Raw genomic sequence first — 12,050 nt, 5'->3', positions numbered from 1 at the left:
TGAAAATCCATTTGCGGATATATTTTGAAAACAGGAGTCAAAATAAATAAGGCAAATGTATACATTTAAAAATATATTCAGTTATCTACAGAAAAGGAGTGATCAGCAGAGCAGAGTATAACCATTGTGTCTTCAATATTAAGGGTATTTTTGTAGGTTGGCTGTGGAACTCAGAGCACTTAACATCAGGGCCTATTGATCATGGAGAAGCTGATTCCCTCCTGGTGGCTTATCTGAGCTGCTATATGGGATATTTTTGCCATAATTTATTCCACCTGTGTCTGTCAGTTCCTTTCCACTTGCCTCCTCCATGACATTCTGGCTCATGTTTCTTCATAAAGCTCCAAGCCAGTTATTAATAACAGCCCAGTGAGCTCCTGATCCACCAACAGCATATGGTGTTTTTCACCAGAAAGAGAGATCATTCCTTTGACTTTGGACTTTGCTTATTGAACCCCTGAACTGTAAGTGCTGGATTTTCGTTTTGTTGTTTTTTAACTATGGCATTTTAAGATATTGGTGTAGGAGGAAATTTAAGGGGGACTCTTGTTTGCTTCTGGTAGAAGGAGAATATAGTAGGTTAAGATTCACAAAGCCCCTTTCCATTTCCTGCATTTCAACATCTCTGCAAGTTTTATAAGGTGGACTATGAGAAATATTAATTAATTAGAATCCCATGCCTTTCATTTCCTTTCTGGCTAAATAAAAGCAGGAAGAGAAGCAAGGGATTAATGATGCTGTATATAAATTATTTGACTAAGCCCTGTGGCAGGCTTGGTAATCTTTGACAGTGATGTCAAAGATTAGTTTCACATTTGAAAGTAACTCGGGGGAGTTGGATGGGAGACATGGGCCCTTGTGTGTTCCACATTCCATGTTTGGGTGAGAGAGGGTGCTGTCTTGTTACTTCCTTGCTTTTTAGCCAAAGGCTTTGTGTCTGCAGTCTTTTTTTTTTTTTTTTTTTTTTTTTTTTTTTTTTTTTTTTTTTATAATCGCTGTTTTTGAGAGTCTTGCAAAACAGTCACTATGCTTACTTTCTGGAAAAGGAGGGTCCTGAAGTCCAGAAAGACAGACACTTTGCTTGCTCCTTGTGGGCAGAGCTGAAACCTGACACTGCAGTCCTTCTGCAGGACCACAGACTAGCATAGCTTTCTACTTTGCTTATATATGTTCAGTCCCTAAACATGTGCCTCAGGCTTCCAGACAGAATGTGTAAGGGAGGCATTATAATGACTTGGAAAGGGGCAGATATGTACCCGGTGTGGAATCCTGGTTTGGACCACTTACAAGTTGTGCGATGGCAAGCAAGAATTCAACAACCCTGAGCTTCAGTTTCCCCCCTTGTGAAATGGGAACCATAACTTGTTTTACTGGGCTTTCCAGTTTATTCATGATGTACATAGTGGCCAAGTATAGTGACAGCTATCTTACAGTTATTTATAGAATTCTCCTTCAAAATTTTCTTAAATCTTCCTAGTCATCTCTCATTTGTTTCAAATTCAGACCCAGAGCCTCCAAATATAGTCTCTAATGGGAAACATTAATCTAGAGTATAGAGACAATATTAAGCTTTCACTGCTTTTAATGTCTTCATTTTTAGGATGGTATAAGCCTGTGAATGCAGAGAATGGATGGATAGAAGTAGGGTATTAGCAGCTCAGGACAATAAGTCTACAGTTACAATCAATGTTGATGGGAAGTTCCAGAAACTGTTCAGAACATAAGCTATTGCTTTTTATAAACTTACCTGACTGTTATAATCATCATTCCAAATTTTTCTTTTGGCTACTATTCTTCTACAGTTCTAAATATTACGTCCTTGCCACATTTGATTCCATTCTGTGTCTGTCTACAACAGAAAGGAAAGTCGTCTCTGAGGTGCATGCTTCCCACAGATTAGTCTGTGGAGTAGTATCAGGAGATATTATAAGATTTGTGTTTTCTTCTATAAAGTTTCATTCTGCCAAGATACACTTAAGTCCTACCGGGTGAAACATACAGAGCTAGGCCAGGAAGTGGCTCATAAGCCTTTTAATATGGAGAAAGAATCCATTTTGTGAATAACTTTGGTAAGAGCCAGAATGGACTTGCTCTGATTCAGTGCTTTTCAGAGCCTCTCCTTGGGTGTCATCTTCCAAGTAATGACTTTGTGAGGCATAGAAGAAAGATACCTTGATGTCACACCTCTCCTTTTTCCTCCACCATGAAAGAAAAAAAAAATGGTCTAGCACCAACTTTGTTGGAAGCTCTGTGCTAAATGCTGGAAAGATCACTTCTTTTCTAAAGGAGGTCACAGTCTTTGACTGAAACTTGAAATTGTGCTCTTCTATTTACTATCTACTTTCTCAACTGAGCTTGACTCAACATGAAATCCAGCTGGTTTCAGAAATCACTTCTGCACCCAGAAAACATTAAGAGAAAATGCAACAGTGAATCTCTGCAGAGGGGTGTGTGGTGCATGCCCAGTATGCAGTTAAAGAGGTTTTGCCAAATGATCTTGAGAACTTAAACAAGTTCGGAGATCCTATACTCTCTGTTCCTTGACCCCAAACCAGAGAGGACACTTCTTTGGATAGCTGAGTTCTGCAGATGAAAAACCCCACCAGTCAACAAATAACCCCCTCATTCCTTTTTCTTCATATCTCTTAAAAAATACACACACACACACACACACACACAAACACACACACATATGTTATAGATGGACTCAATATCTTTCTGTTTTTCTTTATTTTTATGTGGTGCTGAGGATCAAACACAGTGCCTCATCTGTGCGAGGCAAGCACTCTACCACTGAGCCCCAGCCCCAGCCCTCTTCATACCCCTTTAAGGACAGCTTTGATTAGTGCCTCTGTGTTGGGGCTTTGGATGCAAACACATCTCCATCCAAATCCTTGGTCACCTCTTGCTAAATGTGTAATAGCACATTTGTATGGATTGTCTAGTTCTCTGGGCTTGGGTCTTTTGACTAAGAGAGCAGTAGTATTAATATTCCACCTCATAAAGTTTTATGAGATGGAAGTCAAAGTGTGTGTGGGCTTAGTTTTGAATTAAGTCCTTTCAGATCACGTAAGACAGATGTTATTATCGCTTATTCTCCAGATGAAGTTAAGTGCCTTGTCCAAGGCTGCAAAGCTAACAGCGCCACAGCCAGGATCTAAAACCATTCTATATGGCTCCAAAATCTACATTATCTTGTAATCCCAGCTGTGACAAATCACGTGTGTTTTAGTCCTCTTTTTCATCACTGTGACCAAAAGACCTGATAACAACAGCAGAGAGGAGGCAAAGTTCATTTTGGCTCATGGTTTCAGAGTTTCAGTCCACAGACAGCTTAATCCATAATTCTTGGCCTGCATCTTGGTGGAAGGCTGTGACAAAGAAAAGCAGCTCAAGACTTGACAACCAAGAAGCCGAAAGAGCTCTGCTTTCTAAAGTCCAAATATAAACCCCAAATGTCAAGACCTCAGTGACCAACTTCCTCTAGCTATACACTCACCTGCTTAGAGTTACTGCCCAGTTAATCTGTATCAGTGGATTAATGCACTGATTAGGGTATACATCCCATAAATTTATAATTTACTAATTAACCTTCTTTCATTGTAGCACACATGAGCTTTGGGGGGATACCAAACATCTAAACCATAACAATAGCTTTTTGTTTTCAGCCAAAATTTACTTTGTCAAGTGCTTTACCTTTAGATATTGACCTGTTTCACTTGAGATTTACTTTATTCTGGCCTTTCTGGTCTTACATTAGCCTGAATCAATGATGTTGGAAGATGGAGAAGGCAGTCTTTACAAATAGCCAAGTCTGATGAAACACAGAACCTAATTTATCATGAATACAAAAAAAAATGGCTACTGTTGCTTTCTGTGACCTCGACTAGCCTACATCTCTGGGCCTCATTTGCCAAATGAGAAGTTTATGCAAGATCAAATGTCATTTCCGATACCAACAATTCTTTATTAATTCAAACCTTTTACAACTATTGTTTCTTTTAGTTGAAGAGAGGAAAATCACCTTGAAATCATGTTGTAATCTGGAAAAAAAGTACAACAATCAGGGCTGCCATCACTTAAAATCCATAACCTTTTTGTTTATTCTTATACAAGCTTTCTCATATAAGGCTTATGTCAGTGATAAGTCAATTTTCAGATATGTGGTAGAATTTCCTTTCTGATATAATTCAGCTTTGGGCAGATGTAATGGCACCTTGATTAGTTCAGAAAATAAAACTTAAACTAAATGTCAGAAACTAATAAGACACTCAAAATCCATTTGCCATTAAATATGCACATTTTTCAATGAACACATTTTTACTCACACGAATTTGAGGAGCTTAATGAGGGAACATCTTCCTTATGCCATAGGAGCAGTGGCCATCCCAGAAGGACACTCCTGTCCTGGACCCTGCAGGTCCTCTGCCACATTGTTGTTACCTTCCAAAAACTTGACTTAGTTCCCTAATTCCAAGCAAAAAACAAGAAAAGCAACTGCAATGACATAATTTTCATTTGATTTCTCATGTTTCAAGAAGGCAATTTTATTAAGCATAATCTTTATGGGAAAGGAGACATTTTCCAAATGGAAATAAGATGAAAGCACTAAACATTGGGGTTTTATTTTTTAAAATTATTTTCTGGATAATTATTTTAAATATCTATATCTATATCTGTATATCATGTTTTCCTTACTGTAACTGTCATTTGAAAGAAATGAGCTTTCAGTTTTCCATGAAATCTTCTACCTGAAGTGCAGCTCTTAAGTTGATACTAGTTGAAAAATAATTATTGCCAGAGACTCTGAAGTTTTAGGATTCAGGAGAGACAAGGCTGTCCCCAACTTCTAGAAAGACAGCAACTGTCCATGGCATTGTGAGTGGTAATGGATATAACACAGTGTAGTGACCAGCCATTTGTTATATAAAATTGGGAAATAAATTCTGAGGTGGTCAGAATGGATCCTGAAGGAGGTAACATTGAGTCTGAAAAGATGAGAAGTTTGACAGATCTATGTTTAGTTGCTAAAAAAGCCTGAGAATAATTCATTTAAAGGGTACAGTTTAGCAGGCAGCATGCTAAAGTATAATTAATAATAATTATTATCATTGTTTATTTACTTTCTAGGCACAAATATTATTGCATTTAATTCTCCCACTATCCTATGAAATAGGACATTTTACCATCCTCAATTAATAGAAGTTCGGAGTACAGTTAATATAACTTAGTTAATATAACTTGCTCAAAGTCTCATGATAAGTGGCAGACCTGAGACCTAAACCTTAGTCTGATTCCAGAGCTTTACTCAACCATCAGGTCCTGGGAACATTCTTCTTGTGTCTAGTTAATTTTAAGAGGTTAAGGGGAGAAGTTTTTCAGGTATAAGGTTACCAGTGATTAGAAACAAGAGCAAATTTTCATATCAGTAATAAACAAGAATAAATTAGATAATAAAAATAGACAATAAGAAACTGTCCTTTTAGCTAAACTTGTTGCTAGACAGTGATCTTGTAGTTGTGGTCTGGGGAATGTCCCATGGGCAAAAGGCAGATTGTTTTCATATGAATAAATTAACAGCTCACTGCTAATTGAAAAACCTTTGAGCCCAGAGTGGTCACTGACCGTCCATCAATTGTTCAACAAGTATTTCATATTTATAGAAAGTAGCCAGGATCAAAGAAGGAGCATGGCTATTAATGATTATATGGATAGTTCCTTTCCAGTATGATCAATTACCATTGCATTACAGTTTCTTTCCAAAGTAACCTCATTTGAAAACATTAATTAATCAGTAGAGTTAAAAAAGATTGACATCTTCAGGTAGAGTCCTAGGTAGTATCTGGACTCCAGCACAGAATACTGGCAGCTTGGGTGGGCTACTCAGTGTCTTTCATCTCCCAGTAGTACATAATCAGTGCTTTAGTCAGTTTTTTTTTTCACTGTGATCAAAAGATCTGAACAGAACAATTTTGAAGAGAAAATGTCTATTTGGAGCTCAGGATTTCAGAAGTCTGTCTGAAAATATAGAGGACCAACTCCATTATTTTGGGCCCAAGGTTAGGCAGAGCATCATGGAGGAAGGGTGTGGCAGAGGAAAGGAGCTCAAGTCACCAAGAAGCAGAGAGACTACTCTGCTCAGCAAGGACAAAATATAAACTCCTCCTCCAGCCACACCCCACCTGCTTAGTTACTACCCGGTTAATCCATTCAAGTGGCTTAGAGCAATGATTAGGTTAAGGCTCCCACAACCCGATCATTTCCCCCTCTGAACTTGAATTGTCTCACACGTGAGCTTTTGGGGGCACCTCCTATCTAAACCAAAATAATCAGGGACCAGCACATAAGTAGTCCCTGAAAAAACAGAAGTTATCATAATTAAGTGACCTATTAAGAAAAAGTGGACAGATATCAATAGTTTCACTTTTCCACATGTGTCTCTAGGGAACTTCCATGAATATTATCTTAACTGTTAGATATTGATGGAAACAGGAGTAGGTTTAGAAAATTCTTGTCAAAAAAAGAAAATATTTTTGAAATGTAACTCATACTATTAAGATTATAAACTTGAATCCAATGAAAAGTATTTTTCTTTTGATTATAATACAGACTTTGCAAAGTATGTTCTGTTCTTTGTCTTGACCAAAAGTTCACATCTAATAAAGGGAAGTAGTAAGGGTCGAAGGAAATTGAGAAAAGGGAACTAGTAATACATTTTTATGATAGATGGTTTACATTATTGTTTGTTTTGTTTTGTTTTGCCCCCAGAAGATCAAGCTATTTAGGAAATTCACTCGTAATGTAATCCCCAAGAGTTGGGGTTGATTTGGGAAACTTTTTAATATGAAAATAATAAGATAATAAAGCTTACAAAGGCAAGGACCAGCAAGCTGGTGGCGAGTGAAGAACAGGGAATACCATGAAGTCCAGCTCCTAGAAACCAAGAGTTATTGCTATTCTCCACTTGTCTAATGTACTGTGTGAGATGTCACTACTCAGCTGTCCAATCAATAGTGAACAGGTCAATTTGAATTAGATTATTTGAACCTAAATCTTGATAGAGTCAAGAAAAAGTAAAGAAAAATTTAAAAAACTAGATGAGAGATTGCCCATTTTACTTTCAATATAACATTCTATAAAATAATGAACAGGGCCAAGCTTGGTGGCATTCCCTGTAATCTCTGCTATTCTGGAAACTAAAGCAGGAAGATTGCAAGTCCAAGGCCATCCTTGGGAATTTAGGGAGACCCTGTCTCAAAAAATAAAAAGAACTGGGGTTGTAGTTCAGTGGTAAAATGCCCCTGGGTTCAACCCTCATCGTCTAAATAAAAAAATAAATAAAATAATAAAGTGACTCCCATGTGGCCTTAGGAAATGAGAAAAAAAAAGGAGACACATTCAAATGGGAGGGGAAATTGTGATCATGCAAAGTTTCAATATAAATTTGCATAAAAATATGCTTGACCCCTAATAACTTAGGGTGTCATGACTGAAATTGAAAGTCATGTCATTTACCTGTATTTATTTGTCTATTTATTCACCTATCTATCCATCTATTTATTTCTATTTTTTGGTACTGAATATTGAACCCAGGTCCTTCAATATAAGTGCTCTAAGACTGAGCTACACCCAGATCTCTTTTTAGTTTATTTTGAGACAATGTTTCCCTCAGTTGCTCAGGATGGCCTGGAATTTGTTATCCTCCTGCATCAGCCTCTTGAGTAGCTGGGATTACAAGTGTGGCCAACTCAGATATAATGTTAAAATTCTACATTCAAGATAAAACCAAAGCCTGGAGAGATTCACACTTAATAAGTTCCAGCATAGTTTTTACAGTATCATTGTCCCTTCAAGTGATGATTATTATCAAATAAAATCATGGAGATACTACTTAGAAAATACTAAATGGCTGGGCATGATGGCACATGACTGGAATACCAGCGGCTCAGGAGGCTGAGGCAGGAGGATCTCAAGTTCAAGGACAGCCTCAAAAAAGCAAGGTGCTAAGCAACTTAGTGAGACCCTGTCTCCCTCTAAATAAAATACAGAATAGGGTTGGAGATGTGGCTCAGTGGTCAACTGCCTCTGAGTTCAATCCCTGGTATCCCTCCAAAAAGAAAATATTAAGTAATTAAATATGATTACAACTCATGCTTTAGCTTGTCATTAAACCCCTAGATTTTAAAAGCTGTAAGAATTAATATAAATAAAAATATTGTGATGATCATAATTTTAATCCTCAGTAAAACCAGTGTGTGTTAAAAATACTTTGTAATGATATAAACTTGTGTCTTCCAGTGATTTCAATCTAGAAACAAGGGGAAAAACAAAACAGGAACTAGCCAGGTTCCTGTTCGTCATGAACATTTTGAGCAAGATAGGAATGTGTCCTTTAGTGAAAGAGATTTGTGTTGTTGAGCACACAAATTACACATTTTCATTAAAATGTTCCATTGATAAATGTAATTTTCCTTGGATTCATGGTTATTGTATTTGGTTTGACAAAAGTGCAATCAGAATAAATTACTTTTAAATAGATGGACAGGAAAAAAGACTACTTTCTGTAGTTTCTGGTATTATAGAGACAACCACTTCCTAAATGAAATGGTATGAAAAATACAAACAGGGTCACCCATACCTTCCAAGCTTAACTACTATGACTACTACTGAAATTTGTATATATGTCTCTCATCTTTTAAAAATATTTCTATTATCAGGTGTAAAACACATACAGAAGAGCACAGAAAACTTCTATATACAGTTTAACAAATAGTTAAAAAACCGTTTGCCAGTGTAAACACCACCCAGGACAAGAAATGAAACATTGCTAGAAGCTCCTGCCCGTCCATTTCTGTTTTTTTTTTTTTGTTGTTGTTGTTGTTGTTGTTGTTGTCTGTTTGTTTTTTCTACTGTGACTAAAAGACCTGGCAAGAAAAATTTTAGCAGAGGAAAAGTTTATCTAGGGGCTCATAATTTCAGAGTCTCAGTCCCTACACAGGGACTCCATTCCCTGAGGAATGGGGATCCATTCCTCAGGGATTGAGGTGTGAGGTAGAACATCAGGCAGAAGAGTGTGGGGGATAGAAGCAGCTCACCTGATGATTAAGAAGGAGAGAGAGGGAGGGAGGGAGGGAGGGAGGAGAGAGAGAGAGAGAGAGAGAGAGAGAGAGAGAGAGAGAGAGAGACTGACTCTACTCACCAGATACAAAATATATACCTGTTATGGTTTGGATGTGAGGTGTCAAATGTTCACATGTCAGAAAATGCAAGAAGGTTCAGAGGAGAAATGATTGGGTTGTGAGAGTTTTAACCCAATCAGTGAATTAACCCCCTAATAGGGATTAACTGAGTTGAAACTGAAGTGGTAGGGTGTGGCTGGAGGAGGTGGGAGTTGGGAGCATGGCTTTGGGGTATATATTTATATTTGACAGTGGAGGCCTCGCTCTCTCTGTTTCCTGATGGTCATGTCAGCTGCTTCCCTCCACCATGCTCTTCCACCATGATGTTTAGTCTTACCTCCAGCCCTAAGGAATGGAGCCTACCTTTTATGGAATAAGACCTCTGAAACTGTGAGCCCTCAAATAAACTCTTCCTCCTTTAAATTGGTTCTGGTCAGGTTCTTTAGTCACAGCAGCAAAAGACGTGACTCAAGCAATACCCCAAAGCCAAGATCCCCAGTGCCCCCCTCCTCCAGCCATGCCCTACCCACCTTCAGTTGCCTGTCAGTTAATCCTGCCAGAGGATTAATTCATTGATTGGGTTAAGACTCTCCTAAGCCAATCATTTTACCTCTGAGCCTTCTTGCATTGTCTCACACATGAGCTTTTGGGGGACACCTCCCACCCAAACCATAACACTTCTCTCCCCTTCATTTACGTGCCATGCCCTGAGCTGGTATTCATGAATGTTACACAATATCTTTTATTTATCTATTTATCTCTTTATTTTTTCTTTCTTTCCTTTCTGGTACCAGGGATCGAAGTCAGGGACACTCAACCACTAAGCCACATCCCCAGACCTTTTATGTGTTTTATTTAGAGACAAGGTCTCAGTGAGTTGCTTAGGGCCTCACTAAATTGCTGAGACTGGCTTTGAACCCCAGGTCCTCCTGCCTCACCCTCCAGAGCTGCTGGGATTACAGGTGTGCACGGCCACAAAATCTTATAATACTTAAAAATCAAGCATATAATATGATGAGTCACTCTCCTACATAGAGAAGTTTTTGTTTTGTTTTGCTTTTAGTGTTGCTTTGCCATGAAGATTTGTTTTAAAGCATTTGTTTTAAGCATTTGTTTTAAAATATTTATTAGGGGATTTTTCCTTTAAAAATTGTGAATGTTTGCCCTGCCAGGAAAACTCTGGAATTCAGCTGAATCCTTCTGTTCAATGTTCAGGGTTTAGCTATACAGTTCTCTGAACAAATAAAAAGAATGTTTCACATTTTCTAAAGTCCACTCTTCAACATCTCCTTCCTTCCTGTCTACTTTTGAAAGTAATTTCAGAGTTTCTGCAGGCGGGCTCCCCACCCCCCTCCACTACCTCCACTACCTCAAGGTCCAATTCAACCTTTTAATGTGCTTTGACACAGGAGCCAAGGTTGCTAGGAGACCACCTGTGCTGAATGTACTGGGCCTAGCAAGAGCAGACCGAGAAAAAATAAATAAATAAATAAATAAAATAAGGAGCTCGTTACCTACGACTACCTGGGATTGATTCAGGTGAGTTCAACTCAGAGATGTGGAGGAAATAAAACATTTGATGTCCCATCCAGTGACCAAAACATGAGGGAGGAGTTTGAGGAAAAGTCAAGGAAGGAAAGGCTTTTTGCTATTGTTTTTAATTCTGGGCTGGCGGTGTGGCTCAGTGATAGAGCACTTGCCTAGCATGTGTGAGGCACTGTGTTTGATCCCAAACATTCGGTGGTGGTGGTGGGGGGGAATATATACATACACACACACACACACACACACACACACACACACACTTATATATATAGTCGTTACCTACCTTTCCCCATGCCTTCAAATCCTCATTTCCTAGTAATACAAACTGAACAAGTTAGAGGAATGATAACTTAATGAATGCCAATAAAATGATCAAGTGATCAATGACTGAAATCTTTCATAAGTAAACTGCTGATGATGTGAAAAGAGCTATTTCTCTTCCTGAGAATGAAAGGAAGTTTAGCATTTGGCCTATAGACCAACCATGTGATGACCATGACAGAATGGTGAATGTGAGTTGGGGAAAAAACATTTTAGCTTATGTTTGGTTACAAATAGGTACCGAAGTATTCCATAGAAGATGTAACTTCATCGCTGAATTTTAATAATGCAAATATTAGGTTGAGTGGAAACAAACTGGATTATGAATGTGTTCACTTTTTTCTTTTTTCCCCTAGGGAGCCAGGAATATTCTGAATATGAGTGGAAAAAGCTGGATATTAATTTCTACTACTGCCCCCCAAAGTCTGGAAGATGAAATTGTGGGGAGACTTCTAAAAATTTTGTTTGTTTTATTTGTTGACCTAATGTCTATTATGTATGTTGTTATAACTTCTTAGAAAACTGACTTCACATGTGCATTTCAAATTAAATTCCAGTGAGTAAAAATTTGTATTTAAATATGTTGAGTGATTTTAATTTGATGACATCACCAATTCATTCTAGAAGCCAACAGAACATTACAATAAAAACAACATTGTGCATTCTTCAGTACTTCATGGTTTATAAATAAAGCTCACAAAAATTGAAGTGGTAGGTTCCCCGTCCCCCCCTCAAAAAATCAACACTACTGAATTTTAAAACTGCCCAATTCTTAAACATTGTTGTTATTTGTTGTATTGACTAAAATTTGTAGGTGAAATTATAAGTGAAGTTAATTTTTAAGGATCTAGGCCTATGTGAAATTTTATGTTATTCTTTTTAACACACCACACCTAACATCCCAGAAGCACAATCTTTACATACAAAATAGCATTAGTTTGTCCCCATTTTCTTATAGACCTGTTTTATTAATTTATAGGTAGATTGCTTTTCTTAACCTTGAGC

At 37.8% G+C, this 12,050-nt stretch overlaps 1 protein-coding gene across 2 annotated transcripts; it reads left to right on the top strand.

Annotated features, from left to right (window-relative positions):
• The first annotated feature begins 331 nt into the window (after positions 1 to 331).
• On the top strand, positions 332 to 11,627 carry LOC113186327 (myoregulin). Of its 2 annotated transcripts, XM_026393738.2 has the most exons (3): positions 344 to 464; positions 10,589 to 10,718; positions 11,402 to 11,627. In XM_026393738.2, the coding sequence occupies exon 3, from the start codon at positions 11,423 to 11,425 to the stop codon at positions 11,561 to 11,563; it is 141 nt and encodes a 46-aa protein (XP_026249523.1). In that variant the 5' UTR covers positions 344 to 464; positions 10,589 to 10,718; positions 11,402 to 11,422; the 3' UTR covers positions 11,564 to 11,627. The 2 variants fall into 2 exon arrangements, with proteins under 2 accessions (XP_026249524.1, XP_026249523.1); XM_026393739.2 differs by lacking the exon at positions 10,589 to 10,718 and having other exon boundaries at positions 332 to 464.
• The last annotated feature ends 423 nt before the right edge of the window (positions 11,628 to 12,050 follow it).

The sequence above is a fragment of the Urocitellus parryii genome, chromosome 5 (genome assembly GCF_045843805.1).
Source record: "Urocitellus parryii isolate mUroPar1 chromosome 5, mUroPar1.hap1, whole genome shotgun sequence".
NCBI classification, from domain to species: domain Eukaryota; kingdom Metazoa; phylum Chordata; class Mammalia; order Rodentia; family Sciuridae; genus Urocitellus; species Urocitellus parryii.
Note: the sequence above shows the minus strand (reverse complement) of the source record. Positions and strands in the feature narration are given on the sequence as shown.